At 41.4% G+C, this 27700-nt stretch overlaps 1 protein-coding gene and 1 non-coding gene across 3 annotated transcripts; one reads left to right on the top strand and one right to left on the bottom strand.

Annotated features, from left to right (window-relative positions):
- Window positions 1–11184: 11184 nt before the first annotated feature.
- On the top strand, window positions 11185–19747 carry LOC117851364 (zinc finger protein WIP2). 2 transcript variants are annotated; one of them, XM_034733166.2, is made up of 3 exons: window positions 11185–12287; window positions 13585–14149; window positions 14933–19747. In XM_034733166.2, exons 1-2 carry the CDS (start codon window positions 11667–11669, stop codon window positions 14146–14148), a joined length of 1185 nt encoding a protein of 394 aa, XP_034589057.1. In that variant the 5' UTR covers window positions 11185–11666; the 3' UTR covers window position 14149; window positions 14933–19747. The 2 variants fall into 2 exon arrangements, with proteins under 2 accessions (XP_034589057.1, XP_072149363.1); XM_072293262.1 differs by lacking the exon at window positions 14933–19747 and having other exon boundaries at window positions 11189–12287; window positions 13585–14614.
- Window positions 19748–26614: 6867 nt separating this feature from the next.
- On the bottom strand, window positions 26615–26751 carry LOC117854280 (small nucleolar RNA Z247). The gene has a single exon (XR_004640213.1). It is a non-coding gene; the product is annotated as a small nucleolar RNA Z247 (small nucleolar RNA).
- Window positions 26752–27700: the final 949 nt, after the last annotated feature.

Below are 27700 nucleotides of genomic sequence, written 5' to 3'. Positions count from 1 at the left end.
CAAATGCAAATACACATGGTGCAGAGCATCCAAGTGGAGCTCAACAAGATCATACTCTAGCAACTCGATGTGTGGAATATATGGCAGCCAGAGGGTGCTGGCGGCCTATGTCCTCGAGCATCACCACTACCAATCTGGCCCACAGCAATCCTGCCCAGATTCTATAATCCATGTTTTACATTTTCTGAACTTGAGTTGGTATGAATTTCTATGTATTATATATGTTGAATTACATTTATTTTTTTCAAGTTTTGTGAGTATTTATTGTTACTTATTCTTGATAGCACGATCCAGACTTGGCAAGAATAACTACATACCCAAGCTTCATTTCGGATGTTCGAGCCTTATTTGGAAGCTTATTTTAGAAGTTTGTTTCTCAGACTGAAAGTTCCGGCATACAGTAATTTCGGAACTTCTTAGCATCAAATTTGAAACTTTCATGGAGTAGTGTTTTTCTGTCAATGATCAGTACTTTCAGCTTTAATTTTGATCTATTTGCTTTGTTTCACTTCCACTTCGATTCTAAGCTTTCCTTAGTTGCATCATTCCTAGATCCATTAAGTTTGTTCTTACTCTGTGAACTTGACGATCGCTAGTAGAGAGACTTGTGGGTAAATATAGGACATAGACAAATGCAAAGTTCTTGTGAAGAGATTTTGTTATTGACTTCCACTTCCATTCACCCCATATGTGACCGTGGTTTCATTACTGCATCCATCCAATTCTTGACACATGTATGTAGTTACCATTCACGCAACTTATATGTATCATGAAGAAAACAACAAAACTGCCACTGGACATGATAGTATGTGAACTATATGTACTATCCCATCAACCCGTCAACCCGTGCTCCTGCACAGGCTAATATTTTTAAAAGCTATTGTATTTAAAAATTATTTAGAAATTAAACTCCTAACTAATTATCAAAATTATATACCTACTACTCATTTTTTCAATACTACAACATAATACTCATATAGATGTGTACTTATCTTTATCCAGTTATGACTAATTCTTAATTAGTAATTACTCTATACACTTTTTCATCCACATTGACACTTTTTATTTTGTATCACACCTCCATACATTGTGTTTAGCATAAAAATAAATATTTTTCATAATTTCCTCATATACATATATAAATTGTTTACATGGTGACACTCATCATGCATATATACCTTAACTTAGTATTTATATATTAATAATGGCATAAATAGGTAAGTTGGAATCACATATTAGTTTACTTTTGGAAATTTTTGTATGACGCACATGAATATAATTATATTAAGATTTAGTTATTTACTTTATGTTATTTTTAATAACCACGTACGTGGGTAACTTAGATACAAATTTAGAACGGCATTTTAAGTTATGCTTTATAATGCTATGTATGAGTAAATTGGATGAAGATTATGGAGTTACTTTAGATTATGTTTTATAATGGCAAAGCTCAGTAATTTATATATAGGTTTAAGCTTTATTTTCATAATGATAGTGGTATGTAACTTTTTAGAAAATATAATACACCAATGACTATGATTATTAGAGTTTACAGGATTGCTGTTTGATATTTCTGATGTGAAAATTTCTAGGACTTATCTTTTTTTCTAGCATATCTCATGAGAACTAATGCAGAGTCTCCAATGGAAAAAATGTGGTCGCATTACTACATAACTATTAACCTGAGCTACCTCTCATTTGTTAAATATTCGAACATAATTCTTATATATATACATATATATATATATACTTATTATCTTCATCCGATTGCGAGATTTTAGTTTGTAATTACTCTATAACGTTTTCATCCACATTTATAATCTTTAACTTTTCACTTTTCATCGTGGGTATGCGCTTGAATTTGTTTAATGGACCCTAAATTTAAAATATAATTTTAACATAGAAATCTATATTCTCATCACTTACTCTATATCTTTATAAATGGTGACACAGATCATGCATATATACCTTAATTATTATATCATATACCAATAGTGTAAGGAATAGATGATTTAGAATTATATATTGGTGTATATTTTTAATTAAGGTGATTTGGATTCAAATGTAGAGTTACCTTGTGTTATTTTTAATAATGTTATATATGGGTAATATAGATTTAAACTTCAGGGTTGCTTTAAATTATTTTTTAAGTATTAGTGGTGGGAAATTTAGTTGCAAATTTAGGGGGTTATTTTAAATATTGTTTATAATGGCATAAGTGGTTAATTTTGATGAAGATTATGAGGTTACTTCAGTTTATTTTATATAATGGCAGACGTGGGTAATTTAGCTATAGATTTAGGGGATTATTTTAGGCTATTTTTATAATGGTATAGGTGGGTAATTTTTTAGAAAATATAATAGATCCAATGACTACGATGATTTGAATCTACCGATTGATGGCAAGATGTTTTGCTTTTTTGTGAGAATTTTTAGGATTTTTTTTTCTAGAGTGTCCACATAGGATTCTAGGTGGCTTTACCTGGAGACTTTAAAAGGAGTCTCAATTAGTAATAGTAAGATGTATTTCAAAAGGAAAAGGATATGCATATCATTGTATAAGGCAGGACACACACAGAGTTAAGTCAGGAATGGTTCTGTGCTTCTTCATGTCATGTTTCTTCTAAAAAGGACAAAAATATATTGAAGGGTTAATTCAATCGGCAGCTGGTGCAAATATATTTGTTGGCAGAGGCAATCGTACACATTTTTTTAATTCTAGAGAAAGTGTGGGAGAGGATAATACTCACCCGATGGAATTGTACACGTATGCTAGCTACATATATACCTGGAGTTGCAAAGTACCTGCTCCGTCCCAAATTAATATTCATTGACTTTTCTAAATACATAAATTTTGATACACATCTAGACATAACAAAAGTTATGTATCTAGAAAAGTTAAAATAAATAGTAATTTAGGACGGAGAGAGTACATTTTTAGAGTGACATAGATGGATGATGATGAACATGATTAAAGGAATAAGTGCTCAGTTTCTTCCATGCATGCCCAACTTCATCAGAATAGTACAATACAGATGGCACGCAATGCATAAATCCATCCCCCTCTGTAGCTGTTGCTGGAACATGACGGCTGTTCGCTTCAGCTTATAAGCCAGCTGAAAAACTGAAACGGCTGATTTATTGTGAGAGAAAAATACTGTTTGGTGGCTGATAAGCTGACTGAATAAGCTGAAGCGAACATGTCAGGAAATCAATCGGTAGTGGTGCCCTAACAGCATATAGACGTGTGTTTTTTCTTGATTACACGCATCCCAAGCATGGTCCACGCGTGCTCTCGTGTACGTAGCATACATTAACTTTCCAAACAATTTTACCTTTTCAAATGACCTTATGTATTAATTATCTACTATCTATAGGTAACATATTAGCTAGGCCAGTCTCAGTGGGAGTTTCGTAGAGAGTTTCATCAGTATTAATTTATATGCCACATTAACAATTTTGCTAACTTGGCAAGATCTTTACGAGGAGAGAGGGGATGGAGTTTCATGGAATGAGGGAGGAGTTTCATCCCCATGAAACCCAGCAGTGTCGTCACCAGAAATTTGGGGGCCGTGAGCGAAATGCAAAATGGGTCCTATTTTTTTAAGAAATATTTATACTTAGGCATACTTTCACACAATTTTATAAAAGTTAAGTGTTTATTATTTCATACAATATTTAAAATATATTAAATATTAAGGACAAAAAAGTAAACGTAGTATTGACCTCATATTCTACTATAAAGTATCATCCTTCTAGTATTTCTTGAGATGATATCTCCAATTATATCTTCATAATTAATCTTCTCCAAAACATCATTTTCAAGTGCTATTGAAAATTGAATGAGCAATAATCTTGTAAATCTTGGAGCAATTTATATCATAAAAAACGTTCACAACTGGTCAATAGGACATTGCCGAAGAACAGCTTGATGCATGAACTACAGGATGTACGGCCAATTAGCCGATCACAAAGCTAACCAGACGCTGAAAATATATAATTGCTGAATTGCATCATTGATTAATCGATCGAGTATCACTCACTGACCAAGGCGATTTATATTAGGGCTGTACGGGCTGGTCAGGACTCAGGACTCTAGGAACTCGATCCAATGAGCAACAGGCGCATGACTCACGTCACGGGAGAGCAAACCCTGCATCACTTTCCCCCCAATGATTAAGGCCATGCTAATGACATTTAGTAATTTGGGGGCCCGCTTTTTTTAGGCCCTGTTCGGTTGCCCATCTCGCACATGGCCATCAACGACGCTCAAATCCAGCAAGCATAGTTACCAAATTTGCAGTTTTGGTAACAGTACAATGAAACTGTGCATTGAGACTGACCTTAGGGATAATTTTGTTAAAGCAACTCCAACATATTGATTTTTCCAAAATCCCTTTTATCACCTTACAAGCGAATCCACTTTCACAATTCAAAGACATGGGGAGAGGTGCTATAGCATATTGAATTTCCCTTTCTCCAATCCATCTCCCTACCAAGTGGGGCCTACATGTAATGGGCTAATCAATCTTATTCCTCTCCCCTCCTTTTCCTCTACATTGCCTCTTCTCCCCTGATAGAGCCAGTGGTGGTAGTGGCGCCGATGGCAGGGACGGTGGCCCCGCTTTCGCCCATGGTAGGGGCGCCTGTGCTCGTGTCAGCGCCAGCGGGGTTGAGGAAGGGGCTCGAAAGATGCAACAGGTTGGGGTTGCAGTTGGCATGGTGGGATGACCACGCGGCGGACTACAGTGCAGCTGGTCGGGGCAACAGCTAGCGCGGTCATCCGGCCAGATGGCATGACAAGTCGAGGCAGCATCCGTCGTGGTGGGATGATGGCGCAGCAAGATAGGGTGGAGAAGGAGGGGGTGACGTGGCTGAACGGAGGGGCGCAATGAGCCGGGCGTGAATACCGTCCATGATTGGAATGGAGCAACAAATTAAAATGGCGGTGGGGGAGCTTGTGGCTAGGTGTGCCGCCGTGGGCGGGGAAGGTCGCGTGCCCGTGGTAGCCTGATTCCAGTAGGTGCGGTTGGTAGGATGGCCGAATCGAGGCAACACGACTCGATCTGGCGGCACAATCGCGCACGCATGAGAGGAGCGCACACGGGGAAAGAAGGGAGAGGTATGAAAATCACTAAGGGGGAGGGGTAGAATCCAGTTTCTAAATGGGAGGGGAGGTAGTTTTTCTCAGTTAAGAAAAAATAAAGGAAAATGAGATTGTTTTCCCAATCTGTTGGAGAAGTGTTTTGCACCCTCAATCCCCTTTATAGAACTATGAATATAATATATTGGAGTAATTTGTTAAAACTATTGAAAGAACTAAGAAATGTGCTTAAAAATTGCCACCTACTACTCCAGGAAAATACTTAAGACTACTAGAACTATAGGCTACTTATAAAACTTATACTGTTGGAAAATATCAAAATCATTGTATACTTTAAGACTTCTACAAGATTGACACGATTAAAATTTATATGGAAAGTATATGACTCAAATGTTAAATTATATAATATAGAAGTGAAAATTAGCGATTTCAATCTTACGTTTAGCATATTTTTTTAAATTATAAACATATAAAAAACTGTTAGACGCGTATCCCCAATTGACTTACTTGAAATGGAGCTTTGCTAGAGAGAGGGAGGGAGGGAGGGAGAAAGAAAAACAGCAATATATGTTCAAGAGCGAAGACACATGATCCGCCCATCAGCAGTATTCATGTAGCAATACATTTGTTTTATGAATTTGAGAAGCACCACGTAGGTAGGACAAAATACCCCTTTGTCTAGTCCCACAAATTAAAGAAAAATATCCCTTTTGTCGCACGCACGCTGATCACACACACACACACACAGAGAGAGAGAGAGAGAGAGAGAGAGAGAGAGAGAGAGAGAGAGAGAGAGAGAGAGAGAGAGAGAGAGAGAGAGAGAGAGATGACCAGATGGCTGGCCTGGGCTCCACACGTCCACGCCATATATGCAATTGCAGCATGGCACGGGTCGGTGAACAGCGGAAGCCGGCGAGCCGTCCCAATCAAGCCCATCAATGCATGCTCCATCGATCGGCAGATGGGAGAGGAGAGGATCGGAGGAGCATAATCTGCTGAACGAACCGTACCCACCACCCTCTTCCTTCCTTCCTTCCTGCACCACCACGCTGCTGTTCCCCATTGAAGCTCCCCACTGTTCATCCTGCTTCCCATTATACCTTGAACCTTGCTTGTCGGTTCCAGGTTACTGTGCCACCATTACGCTGCATTTCATTACCTCGCAGTACACAGGACGCGTTGCATGTACGTCCTGCTACTGCCAAGCTGCGGCAATACACTGCGAGGTAGTAGTCTACTACCACACAATGCATTGATGTATATATGCATATATACAGATTTACATATATGATATCTATGGTATATAGGCCTGCTATGCTAACTCCCCCATGCGTTGTAAGCTTGTATAGGTTGTCTACATACTCCTACACGATGAGCAGCCACAGCAAGGGCCATGGAGAAACAAACAGCTAGCACAGCTGCTGCAGCAGGAGGGCACACTGTTTGGCATTGAAGGCTAAGAAGGGGGCCGGTAAAACCTAAAACCTACTGTGCAGGCCTAGCTAGGGTTTACCCTGCATCTGCATTGCCCCCATGAATGGAACCATGGGCCCACTAGGCTGAGCCACTCATGGGCCTCGACGGGGGCCCAAATGTGTCGTTTGGGCTTGGTTAGGTCTTAGCATGCATGCATCATGCAGGCGCTGGGTGTCGTTGGGTACGCGCCTTTTGCTTCCAGCTCGGATAGCTTGTCAGTTCGTTGTCGCCTACTGTTCATCTGAGTCAGAGAAATCAACACACGCTAGCTCTTTTTGGTAGAACTGATTGATTTTTCAGGGCCTTCGGAATATCCCTGAAATGAAAAAGCTTGAACAAGTCCAGTACATGACCTTATCGATAAATTTTCGGATAGTTTAAGGACCTTTGCAGAGACAGAGTCAACTTTAATCATGACGTATAAAACCTCCAAAGATACCCAGGACGAAATTTTCGAAGAAAGAATCCTCTGAAATAAAGTGACGCTTTTCAGATCAGACTTTAATTGGAGGACTAAACGTACCTGCATAGTGCATAATCAGCCGAGATAGGAGGTCTGGCCGTGAATTCAAACCAACTTGAGGAAATGACAACATTAACAGGATCATCTAAGACCATGTCAGTGTATACCTTTGACTCACTCGTACGGCGCCGGCCTACTTCAACACAGAGCGACCTTGTCAAGTGGACGCTTTCAAGGAATAATACACATAATTGATACTCCAAATATAATGGTATACCGACCTTTTTCCTGTTGAATTTTAGAGTGTGCACCCCATCTTTATTTACTTTTTTGTTACAATGTGACTCGAGAGTGATGATTCATAGTTACCATTCTGGTGATTTAATGAGTTTTATAACATGCCTGTTTGGTGTATTTTATACGTACTTTAGCTAGAAGACTTGATCAACTCCCATGGGAACCAGGATTTATATGTGCTGTAAGTGGACTGGGTGTGTCACATCTAGAAGAATTGGTGTTTCCTTACCAACTAATATCAATACAAAAGTATCACATGAGCTAATTAACAAGATTTAACATGTAGTCAGTGAAGATTCAGGGAGCTAGTGAGTTCAAGTTCATGGTCAATTCAACATGCGATAGCACGACCGCAGCTGGCCGGCCATCTAGGGATCGAGTAGGGATGTATGGTACAGTGTGTACAATAAGTAGTACGTTTGTGAAATCCTAATAAAGAGGCTTTTTGTTTCTACATGCATGATTTGACTAAAGAGGTTTATCTGTAAGCTAGTCCTGATGGCCAGGATTTGAGATCAAGACAAGTTTATGTGACGGGTATACATGAAACCTCTGCTGCCTGCCTGAAAGATAAGAGGCGTTGGCACACGGCCCCGCATGCTGGTGCACCGACAATGCATACTCATGGCATGGGAGACTTTCTTGCCCCTTTATGCATGACTAGTTCGCCACCATGTCCAGGATTTTGTTGCCTAGCTCACGTTGGTGTGGCTAAATTTCGAATCACGCTTTAGCTTTCAAAGATCCACTCCACGACGTGTTCATCGTCGTCGTCGATCATGTACATTTGAAGGAGGGTGTTTGCAATATGCTAATTTCAAAGATCCGCTGTAAGTGATGTTTGAATTTAAGGGTTACGCTGAATTTTTCCCCACCATTGAACAGGAAGTCTCTCCTATAGAAAAAATTGCATGATGTCAATAGTGGTCTTTTCTTTGAGACTCTCTCTTTTTTTTTCAAGTTCATCATACTCTTTTCTATGGAGAATTTGTAACTCCATCATTTGTTTATGTCTCTTGTTTAGCATATGGTTTGTTTTCTTTTTTGTTCCGGTTTCATGTGTCAAAGCAAGACCTCAATTTTTTAGTTTAATTCATTCACATTCTCATTTTTCGAATATATCCGTACCATTGAGTATTAAAGTTATTGAATTATGCTCAACATGTTCTTTCTAAAAACATCAAGAGTTGACCACTTATTATGTGAGGAGTATGCATGACAAGAGAGGACGATCGCCAGTGCAAAATGGCTTACCACATTATTGTACCTTTTTTTTACGGTAGTGAGAAATAAATTGTTTATAAGGAGGCACGTCATTGGTGCTGGCTGACATAGCAAGAGGTTTGGAAAATTGAAGAGATGGCAGTCAAATCTGGGAGTACGTAGTACCTCGTGCACTATCAGCAGTGTATGCTACATGTACAGCTCACTAACTAATCCAACATCTCAGTCACTAATTGTATCCCATTAATAATGTCATCATAACCTATTTACAGTCACTTAGCTTTTTATAACACAAAATTTTAATTATTTTGATGTCTTTGGGAAAATATAATAGAGTATCTGTCTGCAGGATTTTCAGTAATAGAAGAATATATATATAGTAATGTGTAGTTAAGTTGCATGATGTTGATCTTAAGATCGGATGGCTCAGTTTTTCGGAGGTGCTCATATAATTAACATTAGCATGTGTGTATTCATAGGGACCGGGGCGAGTGTGCATGTGTTTGCATTTGTATTGTAATTTGTAAAGAAAAAATTGCATGATGTCAATAGTGGTCTAAGAGTGGGGCATCCAAAGTGAAGATCCAAGGTGCAGCAGGGTACCCCCACTAAGGAAACATGTGCATCTGTTCCTCCCCCAATGTCATCTTTGTGCTGTCAAAACCTAAACTAATATATATCCATGGAAGAAACAAAAAAAAGGGGGCTAATGAGACATTGATATATAAATAAATTCAAATGCGCCAAGAGATAAAAGGACCATAATTACCATGTACAGGATCATATCATCAAGCAGAGATTTGTGAATGAAAATCTAGGATTTATAGTAACACAGGGTTCAATATAAAAAAATAAAATATTTTAGCGATCAAATGTATCTGTGAAAACTATCACTATCAAAGTCCCTTTCGCCGGTGCCCACACCGCCTGTCTACCCTAGCACACTAATCGACCCCTTGCAACATCAAACTCTTTGTACATTGCAAGTGCCGACATGCCTTTACCTATTATATCTTTCCAATTTAAAACTGGTATCATTATTTCAGAACACGGATCAAATAATCTTTTATAGGCTTTTAGCATTTATATTTAGGGTTGCCATATATATGGAAATGGCACTAGCGATTTGTTGAATGTTAACAAAAAGGTATTTGAGAATAGGATTAGTGTTTAGCTAAACACATTTTTCGATTAATATGCACTTCCACGATAAGAGGTGATTCCACGCGCATAATGCTTTGATATGTGATTTCGCGTTTACTCATCGCTTTCCTCTGATTTTGTTAAAAATAAGGTGCGTGCATTAATCATGCAGAAGTTTTAGTTACCGTTGTTCATTTATAAATTGAACTGAACATATGTTTTTAACACAAATTAAGCAATACTAGCTACATGGGTTTCTGATTTCTGACAGGTGTACATGCATGAAACTAAATACTAGTATTGCTGTTAAACTTGCAGATATTTGGTTGAATCCAAAATTCCAAATGTACATTGGGCCAAAGGCGCGCCCGAGTAAACTAGCTAGCCAACAATCGGTCCCACGCACTAGTCAAAGCGAGAATTTACCACGCAAGTGGCAATCCAAGTACGTACAGCTTCCAACCACAAAAATTTCACTACAAAAATTTTTATTCTCCGGGGCTCCGGCTGCTACCTGAAGGCAAAAGCCCTGTCTCAGGCTGTGCCAACAGGTAGCTCGCCTGTCAAGGTGAACTGTTTCCCTATCGCGGAGTTTGTGAGCACGAGTTGTTTTGTTTATTAACTAAAATCAAGGAATATATGGCTCATTAAGCATTCCAAGTACTACTACACAAACAAACAAAGCAACAACTAACCACAGTGATTATTTTAACCACCAAGGCAATCTATGACTTAACTTGCAAAAAGCAGCTGGCCCAAAAGTTCTGCTTTAGTATTCCACTACACAAAGCAAAAGTGGCCTATCTAGACATATACATATATATACATATATATAGTATATCATCACAACTTATTTTTCCCTTTCTCTCTTTTTTCTTTCCTTATCTTTTTTATTTTTTGCACCATTAATTCATATAATTTTTGTGTAATATTGTGCCATAATTTTACTTTAGTAAATAGTGGTCTGATGCAAATGTGACACTATCCGGTGTCCAATACAAATAACTCTTTTGAAAGTGGGCCGAGTTGTTGGTACTCCTAGCTGCCTCTTCGGCTAAAACTTTCTCTCTCTAGGTGGGGCACAGCAACATGCATGTAACGGTAGCATGATGCATGCAAGCTTGTCTTGGTGCCATCTAGTCTATCTTCTTCTCTGTGATTATCTCTGTTTGAGCTTGTTTAGGACTTAGTCCATGCATGTGCACGTTATAGTACTCCTCTAACTTATTGTTTTGTCGGGGAGCAAATTTTTAGTGATTGATATGATTACACGCTTGAAAAAAAAATAAAAATTCCACCCTGCCATTTTTCACAAAAGATCATGCATCGAATGACTGGCGTATTTGGTACGTATATGATGTGTACAGTTCTTTTCGAAAAAAAATGATGTGTATAGATAATTAAATTCCTACAGGGGTTCATGCATGTTTGTTTCAACGAGTGGAGTAAATTTTGTCTGTGGTCAATGAATAATTGCAGGGAGAATATTTGGTTCCCATACTTCCATGGGAATTGAAGAATTCATGCTTCCAAGTCCCAAGAATTTTCACCATGCATTTACTGAGGGCAGCAGCAGCGTAGGAGGTATGTACTGCTTCAGCTTCAGTATGAAACTCCTCACTTTCAAACCTTTGCTTTTGTTCCTACTCGCCATCAACCTTCATCTTTTTTCTCTCTCTCTGGTGTCATCCAGGTGATCCTCACCCCCCTCTCTCTCTATCTCCCCCACTCTTTCTCTCTCTAGTGAACTTCCCTTTCATCCACTACAACCTCATTTACACCTTTAGGGCTGCAAGCACGCCTCTCTCTCTCTCTCTCTCTCCCCATAGCTCTCTCTCTCTCTCCCCATAGCGCTCTCTCTCTCTCTCTATAATAGTTCCCCCTCTCCCTCCCATCCACACCTCTTCTTCTCCTATCTTCAGCTCCACTCCATCCCCGGCCAGCCCAGCTGCCTCCACCATGGGAGACCCCTACACCAATTTCCTCAGAGGCTACTACTCCCACTTCCCTCCGCCCAACCCTCCCTCCTTCTCCAGCAGCTACGCCGCCGCTTCCTCCTACCTCCACCCGCCTCCCCCCTCCCCTCCCATCCGGGAAGCCCTCCCCCTCCTCAGCAACCTCACGCCGTCGTCGTCAACCACCAACCACCACCAGCACGACGACGACGACGTCGCCGCCCGGGATCACAAGGACTGCAAGCGCGCCGCCTCCTGCAGCGGCCAGGACGCCGCCGATCAGGCCGCCGGAGAGGTCACCGTGGCCCTGCACATCGGTCTGCCCAGCCCCAGCCCCTCCGAGTCGGCCGCGGCAGGCGGTGGCGAGAGCCGGGAACCTGCCGGCGGCCCGCAGCAGCAGCAGCAGCCAGGCGACGGCGGCCATGGAGGAGGAGAAGACGAGGCCGCGGAGGACGGCGACGACGGGGAGGACGCCGCCATGGCAGTGGGCTGCGCGTCCATCGGCATCGGGAGGCTGACGAAAGGGCAGTACTGGATCCCCACCCCGTCGCAGATCCTCATTGGGCCCACCCAGTTCTCCTGCCCCGTCTGCTACAAGACCTTCAACCGATACAACAACATGCAGGTCTGCTAGCTCTCATCGATCCGCCGCGTGCTCTTCCAGCTCTATCTGCTGTTCTTGCTCTCACTGATTCCGATCGATCCGCGCTGATGGGTTTCGTGGTATTGTTCATGGTTGCCATCACCTGCACGGCGATCATCGTTTCTTGTTATTGGTTTTCTTGGCGTTTTGATTGATCGATCTGAATTTCTTCTCTGATTTTTTTTCTTTTTGTGCTTTTTTCCTGCATGGATTAGACTACCATATCAGAGAAGTGCATGCATCGATCAGAAGCTTTTCGCGTTTGCCAGCCTTGGAGTGCTGGATGGATCTAGGAGGGAGCGCCGCTAGCTGCTGTAGGTGTTCTGCACCTGCAGGCCTCGGCCAATCTGTCTCCGATCCCATCCCTCTGATCCGGTGTACGGTGCGAGCCATATCTTTGATTTGATTGAACCGATCGAGCAGGAGCAGCAGGGGGAGCACAGAGGCATGCAGTAATGGCTGCCGTGCCGAACGGCCATTGACATGGGGAAGAACTCTGAGCCTGAGCTACTAGTAGCTGCCTACCTAGTATGCAGTGTTCTTGGAGTCTGCGCTCAAGGCGCCTTTTCAATTCGCATCGCAGTTTGTGTGTGGACGCAGAGACCAGGCCGCAGAGAGGGAGAAGTGGGGAGAGAGAGAGATCTGAGAGGAAAGATCTGGCAAAAAGGCATCTTTACCTTCTTTTTTCCCTGCTGATCAGTTCCTTCAGGCTTACACACATGTGCATCTCAAGCAAGCAAACGCCTCTTTCTCTCTCTGTCTTCCTCTTCCTCTCCCTCTCTCTCTCTCTAAAATTCTCTCTCTTTCTCTTGGCGCAGCGCAACAAACCCCACCACGAGCAGTGCCCTTCGGTGCTGCACAGTCCATTTGCTCAGACCCCTTCCGTAACATCTCTTTTGCTCGCTTCATAGATTGCTGCATCTATGAGCTAGTCTGCTAGTGAGTGTGAACGTGCTCCAAGCTAGCCATGCTCCTAGAACGAAGGGAAGAAGATGAGAGCTCTATAGCTGAGCTGAGCTGGTCCCGTCCCTCTGCAACTTAAACCACCGTACCTGCCCCATCCCCCGTCTCTCCTCCCTCGCTCCGGCCTCCGGCACGTGAAGAGCTCCACTCCACTTACACCCTTCCAGCTCTCCCTCCCTCTCTCTCTCTCTAGCTTCGTTCCATGGCGACGATTTAAACATTCATGGATCTATAGATTGTTGCTGATGCGTTGATGAATGGATAGTTGATAGACACATACATATATATAAATATATATACATATATGTATACGCAGATGCACATGTGGGGGCACGGGTCGCAGTACCGCAAGGGCCCGGAGTCGCTTCGGGGCACGCAGCCGACGGCGATGCTCCGGCTGCCGTGCTACTGCTGCGCGGCGGGTTGCCGGAACAACATCGACCACCCGCGGGCGCGTCCGCTCAAGGACTTCCGCACGCTGCAGACGCACTACCGCCGGAAGCACGGGATCAAGCCCTTCATGTGCCGCAAGTGCGGCAAGGCCTTCGCCGTGCGCGGCGACTGGCGCACCCACGAGAAGAACTGCGGCAAGCTCTGGTACTGCGCCTGCGGCTCCGACTTCAAGCACAAGCGCTCGCTCAAGGACCACATCCGGGCGTTCGGCAGGGGCCACGCCGCCTGCGGGATCGACTGCTTCGACGACCTCGACGACGACGACCGCGACCCATCCTCCGAGGTCGACCACGCCACTACTAATGCTGGTACTACTACTAGTAGTGCTGCTGCTGCCGGCGGCGCCGCCAGTTCTAAGCAACAACACCACTGGAAGCCGCCGCCGTCATCGTCGTCGAGAGGCTCCGGCGGCGACCGGCTGCTATAGGGTAAGTACGTAATGTACGGTGCTACTCCGTCGTACAAATCGATCCATCTGTAGCCAAATGCAAACGTATACTTGTGCGTGTGTAACCGTCGTCGCCTGTGAGTGTGCTGCCGGGGAGACAGCTGCTGATTTAGTGCAAGAGATATACTCCTATATATAAGCAAGGGTTTCCATTAATCGATGAATGAACATATACATAAGCATGAAGGAAGGTCATAATTAAGGTTCTAATTCTCAGCTTGGGGTAGCCCGTAGCCTAGCTAGCTTCATTGTATGTGCAGACCTTGATCGATCTGGTATATTGGTGAACACGGTGAAATATACAGATTGTCATTGTTAATGTTAATGTTAGTGTTAACTTGAGGTAATAATCGTGTGCATCATCCACATGCATGCATGCAAGTGATGAAGATATGTACTGTATATAGCAATTATACATACACTCTTTGTCTTGGGGGTTTTGTGATTTTCGTCTTTTATTTGTTTTAGTATGTTGATTTGTGATGCCATGGTATAGGCAAGAATGGTTTTTTCTTATCATATTCTCTTTTAAAGATGAATTGCGTGCTATGGTTTGATTGAGGATATATGGTTTGGATATTTCAAATTACAGCAAATTAATATCCTAAAATAATTGAAACTGCCAGAATTTGAACACTAGTCCCGATTCTGCACATTTCGCATGTCCTTATATTTACTTTGTTTTCCAATGCCAAAGTAATCGAATGCATATCAGATCTCATGCAAGAAGTTAATTGAGGTTTTGTTTGAAAAATTCGTGCAGATAGAAGATAGTTTTAACTTGTGTATGACTAAAAGTGAACCGGTTGGTCCCTGGAACTCTAAAGTGTATACTATGATTATTTTGATGTAATTACATAAATTTGCTGAAATTATGTGATTTTTATTTTGTTGAGAGGAATTATACAGAAAAACAAAACCGTGTGTGTATTCCCTTGGTGCATCAGTGTTCTTTGGAATTTCTGTACTCAACTTTTTTCTTAATAAAAGTTACTGGTTTTGATTATTTTTGAGAAATATTTTTACTGAGCATATAAAAATGATATGTTTATTAGAGTCCTTAATAATTTTTGAATATGTTGTTATTTTTTCCAGGTTTTTGAGAAACAAATTACGGTGAACTTTGTTTTTGACACCAAAATGTAAATTGGTTTTCAAATTTTTCTTTTTGGATTTTATCAGCAACCAGAGCTACTAATTTTTTTACTATTAGGAGAATTTTACTAATCAATAACAGACTTGGGAGTGCACAAAGAGAAGGGAATTTTTAATATCATTTTTGAAAAAGTATAACAGAGCGTATGTATCAATGTTAAGTCTTTCTTGAGACAGGCCAGGGCTGAACTATTTTGTATATATATAATATATTCACGTAAGTTTGATTGAATAAGAATAGAATATACCCTTAGTTAAAAAAATTTAGTTAGCTTAGTTTTTTTCTAAAAATGTCCTTGTGGCACATTATATTTTAGGAGAAAGCAAGTTACTTCTTTTTATGAAAATTTGAGTTTAGATTAGAAATTTTCATTTCCTATATATCTACCATATATGTGAGCCTAAGCAATAGTATATGGCAGACATACCAGTCCAAACCACTGCATAGTACATTGGAAATTAAGTTACTAAGCCATGGATATGCATGAAGGATGAAATTAAAATGCATGGGTGATTAACAAAAAATCTTTTCAATGAAAAATGCTGCTTCACGTGCAACCATTTTTTTTCAGTTTAAGTACAACCATGTGTGTAGATCACCTAGTGCTTCGGCGAACTTTAATCTTGAGTTTTACACAAAACCATCAAGAAAAGAATGACGGGGGTAGTCTAGTGTAGCAGGTCTATTTCAATTTAAACTTGGTTGTTCTGTGCATGCGGAAACAAGTTGTCTGACGAACATGCAGCACACCTGGTGGATCCCAATGCATGGGAATCTCGTAGCTAGTTTTGCTTTAATCCTCTCATCTTTTGTACAAAGATATGTGCTTTGCTAAAGTTTATCCCTTTGAGCAACCTCCCCCCTATGCCTGGGATAACCCTAGCTTCAAGAATGTGAAGCCCATGCATGCTTTGCCACCAATGGCAAATGCAGTGTGCTTTTCAGCCTGTTGAGAATCACGAGAGAGAAGGGAGGGTCTATTGTTCGTGCCCAATAATATGTTCATGGGTTTAACTGGAAAAGGAGAAAGAAAAGGTAAAGTTGAATGATTATACGAAATCTAATAGGCGATATCTTGGTGAACTATGCTCGTCGATCCTACAATAGTTTCTTTCATCTGCAGTTTTGCCTACCCCTGACTACGTCCACCATGCAATGATCAACGTAGCAAAAGAAGGCTTAAAGTTTTCCCTTTTTTGCTATTGCCTAAAACCTTAACCTTTGGTTCTTTACGTCGCCTTTAGCTTTGCTGCGTACCTTTCTCGTGTTTATAAGCTGCAAATTGGTTTCTGAGAGATATATACGCTATCGTCTAGCTTTCATGGATCCCCAGTAACTTTATCCCGTTGTAAGTTTAAACTTACTGCTACACATTAATAAGTGTATGGAGTCTACTTCCTATGTACCAAAAAAAGTGCTCAGCTCAATAAGTCAAACAATCTTAAGCCTAACCAAGTTAAAAAAAATACTAATACTTAATTAGATTCATCATAAAATATATTTTTATAACATACCTATTTGGTGTTATTTTGTTGTTCTTTTTAAAAAATCTGTCCGAACTTAAGATAGTTTGAACTATGTCATTTAAAAGAGCACTTTTTTTGAGACAGAGGGAGTAATATAGATATATTAATTAGCATGATATATATTTCTTACAAGCATGATTTAGGAAATATATCCAATAATAAAGTTTAATAGTACTTGTCGACAAAATGGTTTTCCAAAGCAATGTACTGGACTAACTGTATATGTCCCAGTGGAAACCTGTTTACTTGTCAGCCAGATGACGATTCATATGCCAATGTATAGTGGTAGGGGCTGGCCCTATAAAAATTTCTCATGATAGCATTTGGTTGCAAGCCTTTAGTTGCTCTTTTATGAGTCAATGCCTGCATGGCTGCATGTATACCTCTAGTACTGCTCTATTTACGTACTGCTTCGTTGCAGCACCTTCTTTTACAAACAAATAAAGCTTTCTAGAGAGACTAGTAGACATTATGCCTCAAGGCCACATGCACGCTTTTTTCAATCCTGAGGCCATATACAAGGCCAAAGTTAAACTCAAATCATATTTGGATGAAATAATTCAATTCTTGAGCTCGAATTTTGTTCTTCTTTCCTAGAAATGCTATCACATCACATATACATGCATGTGAGATTTGTACATTAATAAGAAATTCAGTGCATATGATCGGTCCTACTATACGTCAGCACGTATCCTTACTGATTGTGTTCATCATCATATACTTCTTTTCATACTTTCTTTTCAAAAAGAAAACTACAAATGAGCTTCTTCGCCGATTCAAATAACTCAGTTAGCAAAGCTAACTCAATTAAGATAGTCTGAACAACTCATGTATGTACCTTCGTGCAAATACTGTGAAATAAAAAAATCTACACAGAATACAATTTCCAGTTGCATTTGGTTTACTTGAAGCTTTTTTAATTATAAACTCGAAATACAAGTGCCGAATGATATCGGTAAATAAACCAAATGCCCCGTTTATTTCCCACCCCACCACACCACACACCCTAGTTAAAAATCAAGGCAGTCTGCCATCAATACCAAAAAAAAAAAATCATGTATTCTCATTTCCTGTCCAGTTGCTCTTTTGAGTACTGAATGAGAGACCTTTCACTGGTTCTACACATATCTACCACTGACCACTCTACTCGTCCCTTTGCTATAGCTTCTTCCATGATCAGTCACTAGATTCTTTCAGACAAGACCAAGTACATGTCATAATTACCTAAGCACAGAGGGAGAAACTTTTTCTTACGATATACAGAAAGCACCCTCCATGCTCAATTCTCGGCTCCCATTTCTTTTGACTCTCTATTTGACTCTCTATCCAAGTTGATAAAAATATTCCTCTCTATATTGAGTTGCTCATTCCAATAGGCTATCCATTTCCCACTCTCCAAATCCCAACAGCTAGTTTTCTCTCTAAAAATTCGCACTCTCCATCCACAACCCCTCCATTTTGCACTCTTCATTCTGGCAATTACCCACTTTGGCAAGCTAAATTAGCTTGCGAAGTTTAGCAAGCGGGAGGGGAAGGATGGCAAGCGAGATACGATAGCAAGTCAGATAGCAAGCAAGTCTTTTGGAGCAATTTTCTTAATAGTTTGCTAAAATTTAGCTTGAGGAGTTGGATGGCAACTCTGTTGAGTTGCTCAACAAGTTAGCACTTTCGCTGTTCAATTACACTCCCTTCTGTTCCTATGCTTGTTTCTTCCATGTCATGGCCAGCCAGCCAGCCACACCCCTACAGTACAATGGTGTCAGAGAGAGAGTATAGCTCACCAGCAGCAGATACAGGGTGATGCTGCTTTTCAACCCTTCTGCCTCGCGCAGCATTGATGCAAGGCAATGGGCAATGGCAGCTTTTTTTTTAATATTCTTTCTGCTTCTGCAGACTGCAGCTGTTTGCATCCTCCTGATAGCTTTCTGGAGGATGCAAAGCTCCTCTCTAGCTGTGTCTTTTTGCTTGCATTGTGACGGTGAATCGTTTAATTTTTTACTCGAGTCCTTTGTTTTTAGCGGGTGCATGCAAATAGTATAGTAAATCGAATCATTACCAGACAGAACGAATGAGGCACAGCAACACACTAGCAATAAACTAGTCATTGACTGCAGACAGAAGTATATGGCACCAAGTACATATACCAGCATATATGCACGACACCTTCCTTACTGTTCACCAGTAAATTTGTCTGGTTGGTGCGTGTTAGTAAATGCTGGCTGAAACATTCATCCGTTTCACTGTTCCCTGGCTGAAATATTTACTTTGCTCTACTGTAGTGTTTAACAGTTCTGTCTCCAGCAGCTTGCATATACGAGTAGGACTGTAGGAGCTTGCAATTACATCCTGGCCCTGTGGTAAATCTTCATGGAGATGATGTGTCGTCGTGAGTAGGACAGGCTGACTGGGTGAGGTCACTTGTTGAGGCCAGCAGGGATATGCTTGAGAGTCAATCAGTGTGCTACTGCTGCTCCCCTGCTGACTCCAATGGCATTCTTCGGACAAGTCCTATCAGACCAGAACAATCATACATCCATGTCGTCGATGGTCGCTGGATGCGGTCAGGGCTGGAGACCTGGAGTTGCTGACTTACTGTGTTGGGCAGTATGGATGCCATTTGTCTAAGAAAAAACAAAGGAAGAAGAATAAGTGTTGGAAAAGATTTTTTTTTCATTGGGTGCAAAGAATATTCCATTAAAGCATACTACTAGTACCTTCTTTGTGGAAAGGTTACCTCTTTTAAGTCAAGTAGCCCAGGCCCGTAGCCATCCTCACGGAGAATATGTGCGCGTGCGTGCGTGTGTGAATGACACATTTAAATTTTCTTTCTAAAGTAAGGAAAAAAGTTTATCCAAATGAGTTGTAGTTATTGAAAAGTTACCCCGTGTTTGAAGAAAACTGAGACAATAACATAAAAGAAATATGAATAAATATGCATCTAGATAGAATTAGTGTGAGTTACACGCCTTCCTTTTTAACCATTATACTCCCTCCCTTTATCTTTATCTTTATAAGACGTAATATGGCTTGACACGGTTTCCTAAATTATACTTTGGTCATTCATTTATCTTATCTTATATTGTTTATAACTATAAACTTAAGATCATTATTGGATAGAACATTTGATTACAGATCTAACCATTTCAAATTTATATTAAAAAATAAAAAATGGTGGCTAAATTAATTATTGGTCAAAGATTTTAAAATTTGAATCTTGATATGGATGTGCACCTTGCAAATAAAAATGGAGGGAGTAGTAAAAGTATATACTGTGCAAAAGAGATCATCAGTTAGACATAACAAGAGCTTCCGAGGGGCGCTGGTTTTTAATATACAAAAGCGCAAAGAGTAAAAGTGGGTTCAGTGAACATCTTTATTGACACACTGATGCAGTCAAAGTTGATCCTGATGTATATCTATGACCCAAATATAAGTCCATTTAAGATTATTGGTGACGAATACTTTTAGTTTTCACCATCACTATTAACAAAACAAGATTTGTTTTTTAGTAGCTTGATGATGATGAAAAATTAAAGCTGGCTTCATTCTATATATCCTTGTATTTAAAATAGAATATTTTCACAGCTATTATTATTCAATGTATCACTATACCAAACCATGCTAGTTTCCTAGTCTTATGTTTGGATATTCAGAGGAAATACTAGCAAGTAAGCCCTTACCTTTTGGTTTTAACCAATACTGCATTTTTTTTTCTTGTTGACGTGAACCATCCTGCATTTTGAAGCAACGACAAAAAAACCTTTTGACCTTTTTTTCACATGAATGATAACGACAGCCCGCCCTAGCTATAAGCCTATAAGAATCTGGGTTATTCTTCTTCTTCTTCTAGAACAGAATCTGGGTTGTTCCTGACGAGACCACATCATCAACAGAATCTGATGGGGACACCAACTGGGTGCACCGAACTCTTTCAATCGGCAGGCAAGCAGGCAAGCTTTGGGGTAGTATAATTAATCTGTTGTCACCGGCCACACGATCGGCATTGGAGACTGAGATCTCCTCTCTCGAACGCGGCTAGTATACGCGTACGCACGCGAGGAGGAGCAGAGAAGGGAGAAGAAATACGGCACGCGCGCGCGCGGCGGAAGCGACGAGCGAGGCCACGCGTGCAGCCTCGAGAGCAAGCAGGGGCATGCAGGAGGAGCAGGGGCGCGGGCGCAGGGAGCCTTTGCTCCCCCGCTGCCGTGTTGGTTACCGCTGCCCGTGTCCCGCCACCGGCCGGCACCCACGCCCGGAACATGGGTGGTGGGCAGGGTGCTCAAATCAATGGGGGGTTGCTCGCCACATTCTCGTGCATGCGCCCGTCCACCGAGACGATCTCCAAAATAGTTCGAGACGGATATGGCGCCGGCGCAACACTCTTTTTTTAAAACAAAAATTATGGAGATGCTCCTATACACGCGCACACTCATCGCTGCTATGAACGTACCCCTAACCCATGAACACACTATCTCTATGAATTCCTTCAAGAGACTAGGACGAGATTGGGAGAAGCGCGGCTTGGTGCTGGACCTGGCCACGAGCTCAACACGGGAATCCAATAAATCACCTCAAACATGGTGCCTTTAGCTCCTGTGGGAGTCCAGGGGCTGAGGAGTGGGTTCATCAAGATAAAATTAATAATATTTCTTGCATGGTACCACCTTACATATGGAAGGTATTCAATTCTGCAATATAATCCATTTCTTTCAAGATAGATATGAAAGAGGACTTTAATTTTCTAATATACCCATTGACGTGTCTATGACACGTGCTCCCCACCCCCTTACCCCACCCCACTCCACCCCATGCCAGGGCGAATGGTCATTCGGTGCACTTTGACTTTGGGTCAGCACGTACAAAATTTCATCTCGTACGGCTCAAGCAGAAATACCTACAATAGTAGAAGTAATAATTATCTTTTGAAAATTGATTATAGTTAAGTCTAGAGAGATTTTGTGACATTTGTATAAAAAAGTGCATTGACATTTTTTTTAATTTGATGGCTGAAAGCACCCACGTTCCTACAAAATTGTGCACCAAATTTGAAAGAAGACACGTACTACTCCATCCATCCTTAAATATAGGATGTTTAGGTTGAACTAACATTTTGTTTATCCTAAACATCATATATTCAAGAACGATGTAGTATCACAGTAGCATGATACAGGTTCGATGGGGTTTCTCGTATCCGGGTCATTTCAAGTTCTTACCATTTTTCCCAAGAGACGTTCAATGGTTGTAATTGAAAGATGTTATGAGGCGGCTTAACCATAAGGTAGCTAGAACATAAGATTATATAGTGCCAGTACATGAGGGGGTCGGTGCAATACCGAGACATACACGATCAGGACTCTTAAGTCCTACTAGGACACATGAGCTAGTAGAAACCGAACCTATTACATATCATAGTTCTACATCCCCCCTCAATCACAACTTGCACAAGTTGAGATTGGTTCTAAACTCACGCAGACGATTCACCATCTATGCTTTTGTAAATCCATCAACTAACTGATCACTGGATGATATAATGCGAATGTCCAACATCTTAGCAGCAACTCGCTCATGGACAAAAGGATAATCAACCTCAATGTTTTTTGTACGAGCATGAAAAATTGGGTTGGCTAAAAAGTAAGTGGCACCAATATTGTCACATCAAAGAACAGCTGCTTTCAGTTGAGGCACACCTAATTTAGTTAGAAGAGTCTGCACCCAAATAACTTCAGCCGTAGCATTAGCAAGAGCTTTATATTCAGCCTCTGTGCTTGACCGAGAATCAGTTGCCTGCTTACGAGCATGCCATGAGATCAAATTAGAACCCAAGAAAACAACAAAGCCTCCTGTAGAACGACGATCATTTGAGCAACCAACCCAATCAGCATCGGAGAAAGCACTAACAAGGGTTGACTTGGAGGGAACAATGCGTATTCCAAAATCAATAGTGCCACTCACGTATCAAAGAATCCTCTTGACCGCAGAATAATGGACTGTTGTAGGAGCATATAGATATTGGCACACTTTATTAACCAAAAAAGCTATGTCAGGACGAGTGAAAGTTAAGTATTGCAACCCTCCAACAAGACTTCAGTATCTAGTGGCCATGTCACTGTCCAACACCGCACCATCATTGGCCACAAGCTTTTCAGAAACCGACGGAGGTGTAGGAACAGATTTGCAATCTTTTAGACCAGCCCGTAGAGTAAGATCAGAGGCATACTTAGCTTGATTGAGAAGTAAACCACCACCATTAGGCAAGACCTCAATGCCAAGGAAGTAATGAAGATAACCAAGATCTTTTAAAGCAAAAGTCATCACGCAGATCAACAAGAAGGGCATCAACAGCTTTGGGAGATGAACTGACCACAATTATGTCATCAACATAGACCAAAAGATAGATGACAATAGCATCCTTGTGAAAGAAGAACAAAGATGTATCAGGCTTTGAAGCATGAAAGCCAAGGCACTGCAATTTGGTACTTAACCGAGAATACAAGGCCTAGGGGGCCTGCTTTAACCCATATAATGATTTGTAAAGTTTGCAAACACGATGAGGAAACTATGAATCAATGTACACAGGTGGTTGTCGCATGAAGACATCTCCTCCAAAACACCATGCAAGAACGCATTCTGTACATCTAGCTGCTTGATTGTCCAGTGATTTGAAACAGCTAAAGAGAGCACAAGCTGAATAGTGACAGCTTTTACAATAGGCTTTTACAATCGGGCTGAAAGTATCCTCATAGTCCAGGCCATATCGTTGTTTAAATCCTTTAGCAACTAAACGAGCTTTGTAGCGATCAACACTGCCATCAGCTTTAGTTTTGACCTTATAGACCCATTTGCAGTCAACAATATTTTGACCAGGTTGTTGATCAACGAGATGCCAAGTATTATTACGCATAAGAGCTAGATATTCATCATCCATAGCCAATTTCCAATGCAGAGAAGTAAGAGCTTCATGAAGAGATGTAGGATCCTGACCAACCACAAGCATACCATAGCGCATTGTGCCATCATGCGAAGAGGCTGCAGAATAACATCTCTTCGCCAGATTGACATCAGATGATGTTGCAGACTCTCGGAGCAACTCTGACGTAGAACCTGAACCACTATCACCACCATGCAACACTGGCTCAAGTAAAAGATTAGTCATATCAGAAGTCCAATCATTCATAGCCCCAAAGGGATTTAAAAGATTAGGTGGTAATAAAAGAATTTCTAATTTTAACTGAGAACCGGCATCAGGGTGAAGCATGGAGCACAAAAAAATATTTTCATCAAAAACATCTCTGGAAATATAGACCTGTCCAGTTGAGATATCAAGACATTTATATCCTTTGTGAAGACTGCTATAGGCAAGAAAAATGCATCGCTTAGAACGAAATTGAAGTTTGTACTTGTTGTAAGGATGAAGGTTAGACCAACAAGCACAACCAAACACTTGAAGAGAGGAATAATTTGGTTTTTCATGAAACAACCTAGATAAAGGTGTGGAGAAATCAATAACACGGCTAGGGGTTCGATTAATGAGATAGGTGGCTGTTAGGAAGGCTTCATCCCAAAATTTCAAACGCATGGATGCTTGAGCTAACAAGGAGAGACCAACTTCAATAATATGCCTATGTTTTGCGTTTAGCTGAGCCGTTTTGTTGATTAGTATGAGGACAAGTCACATGATGAACAATGCCAACCTCATTAAAAAGGAATTTAGCTTTTGATACTCTCTGCCCCAATCAGATTGAACAACCCTAATTTTCTTATCAAAGAGACGTTCAGCATATTGTTGAAAATGGCGAAGGACTTGAAACACTTTTGAACGATTCTTGAGCAAATAAATCCATGTAAATTTACTAAAATCATCAATAAAAATTACATAGTACTATTCTTGAGCAAATAAATCCATAGAAATTTACTAAAATCATCAATAAAAATTACATAGTACTAATAATGACCAACTGACTTAGGAGCAGGACCCCAAACATCAGATAAAATCAACTCTAAAGGAGAAGAAGAGGTACTATCAGACTGAGGATAAGGTAATTGATGACTTTTGGCTTGTTGACAAGCATCACAAACTAAGGGACTCGATTCATTACTAAAAGACAAGTTGTTGTCACGACGAACACGATTAACTATGGTAGATGAAGGATGTCCTAAACGATGATGCCACCGGGATGTCGTAGGTTTGATAGCATGATGAACCTCCAAAGAAGGTTGCGGCATAGGATAAAGACCACCTTGACATCTACCGTGAAGAAGAGGGGCCTTCGTGTTCAGATACTTAACACAGAAAAAGGTAGGATGAAACTAAATAAAAACATCATTATCTTTAATAAACTTATGAACCACGGCAAGATTTTTTGTGGCAGAGGGAACATGAAGCACATTATTGAAGGAAAAATCACGATTGGGGGTATGAATAACGGATTTACCAATATTATTAATGCGCATACCTTTGCCATTAGTAGTATGGATCTGATCTTGTCCAGCGTACTTTGTCTTTGTTGTTAGATTGTCCAATGCACTTGTAATATGATCTGTGGACTCTGAGTCCATTACCAATTTGTGTCAACACCATAAGAGGGCATAGCTGAAGAAGCTGACTTTTGCGTGTTGGGCCAAGAGGAATTGCCTCCACGAGTACTTGGAGGAACAAATCTGCGATTGAATCTGTAACAACAGTTGAGGACAGTATGATCATATCACATAGCTGACAGACTGGCCCTTCATCTTGATCTTCGAATCTTGGAGGAATATAGGATTCGTGGCCACCAGAATTATTAGATCCACGACCTTGAGCATTACTGAATCCACATCCACCATTGTTGAAGCCACACTCGTGACCACAACCTCGACCCAGGGGTGGGCCTATCTTGATTCGAAGGTATTCAAGTGAATACCCATTATTTTAGGGAAAGCTATACCTCACTCGAGTGATTTGAAGCTCCTCCTCACTTAAATTTTTCTTCCTCCCCATCTGCACACTTTCTTCTCCAACTCCGGCTAAATTCTGACAAGATTAGGGGCGCCGGGGTTAAGGGTTCGGGGTTTCCAGGGTGGGTGCTCACCAGTGGCTCTAGAGGGAAGGCCGACAGTGGTAGGCCAGCCCAGCGGAGGTGGCAGGCGTGGGTCGGGGCGGTGAGACATGATGGTAGGGGCGCCGCTAGTCGGGCGGTGGTGGAGTGCAGTTGGGCGGTGCTGGGGCAAGGGGAACGCCGACAGTGGGAGGCAGCGGCGGGACCCTAGCCCGCTCGCACCGGATGAGGTGGGTGAAGGACTAGGCGGCGGGCAGCAGGAGGTAGAAGAAAAGGTTAGGAGGTAGAAGAAGAAGCGCCAGGCGTTGGATGCAAATTGAATGGCTCAAAAATCGAGTGAGGGAAGCCTATGTTTCACCTGTGTGACATATAGATAGTCCCATTTCTAGCAACAGAATTTTCATATATATAGTATATACCTTATATATGTATTAAAAATAAAAAATGACACAAAAAACATGCATGCCAATCTCTCACCCTCTCATGCAGTTGAGTGCTTAGATGCCAAATGCTAAAATTTGGTCAAAATTTCTTCTTCAAAAGCTATATGTACCTCATGACATGTGAAACTTAATTCTTTGTTGAATTTAGGCCAGAAAAAATCATCATTTGGAAATTTTGAATGCCCTTGTCCAAAATCCTAGGCTCGCCCCTACCTCGACCACGAGCAGTAACATTGGCAGAGGAGTAAAACTGCCCTCCTTCAGAGGCTTGTTGAGTTAAATGCGCTTCATAGGAAAGAAGTTGCCCATATACATCACTCAAGGATAGATTGTCCTTCATAGCAACAGAGGACAAAAAAGGATTATAATATGCTCCAAGCCCATTAAGGATATACTTGATCAGCCATCTCGTCAGCAAGGGCCTTCATCTTGGAGTAATATGCCGCAGCGGAGCTGTCGCCTTTCCTCTCTCTGGACAATTGAGCATGAATATGCAGGATTCGTGATTTGGATTGAGATGAGAACATCTCGGTTACCGCCTTCCATACTTCAGCGGCGTGTTCAAGGGATGATACCTGGACCAAGATTTCCTTGGTCATAGATAAGAGAAGGTAAGACAACACTTGTTGATCCTGCACGATCCATTTGTCGTAGGCAGGATTCTCTACTTCTTCAGTAGGTTTGTCCGGTTTCTGAACCTGGAGTGTCGGCGGAGGCATGATGGAGGATCCATCTAGGAGTCCAACGAGTCGAGCGCCTCGCATAGCGGGAAGGATCTAGGCTCGCCACACCAGGAAATTCTCCCGAGTAAGCTTTTCTGACATGAGAATGGTGAAAGAAATCGAAGCCGAGGAACTCGTCGAGGCCATTGGTGTCGGCGAGAAAAAAGAACCGATTTTTCACAGCTAGATGATTCTCTAGGAGTAGCAGGCTCTTGGTATCATGAAAGATATTATGAGAGATGTTATGAGGTGGCTTAACCATAAGGTAGCCAGAACGTAAGATTATATAGTGCCGGTACATGAGGGGGGTACAATACCGAGACATACATGATCAGGACTCTAAGTCCTACTAGGACACATGAGCTAGCTAGTAGATATCGAACCTATTACATATTGTATTTCTACAGTAATAAGAGGCTTGAGGGAGAAGGAAGAGGGGCAGAGAACATGGGCCGGGATAGATCAAAGACAAAAGCAAAAGACGATTGAAAAAAGGAAAGAGATGTGGAGAGCATTCCTTGCCCGGCCTCTCCTTGCTTTCCACTTTATATCAGGCACCATGAATTGAAGGGAAAGAAAGAAAGACAGCCAAGGTACGTGGCGCACACGGCCGGGATCCCTTCTCTCACAGCATATCAAATCACAGGAT

Source organism: Setaria viridis, chromosome 4, assembly GCF_005286985.2.
Source record: "Setaria viridis chromosome 4, Setaria_viridis_v4.0, whole genome shotgun sequence".
NCBI lineage: Eukaryota > Viridiplantae > Streptophyta > Magnoliopsida > Poales > Poaceae > Setaria > Setaria viridis.
The sequence above is the reverse complement of the archived record's forward strand: the minus strand, read 5'-3'. Positions and strand labels throughout refer to the sequence as shown.

Bases quoted from the DNA above. Each gene is read 5' to 3' on its own strand.
- LOC117851364 (XM_034733166.2), top strand. From the start codon at position 11,667: ATGGGAGACCCCTACACCAATTTCCTCAGAGGCTACTACTCCCACTTC. The intron at 12,288-13,584 runs GTCTGCTAGCTC...ATGTATACGCAG, and splicing joins ACCGATACAACAACATGCAG to ATGCACATGTGGGGGCACGG.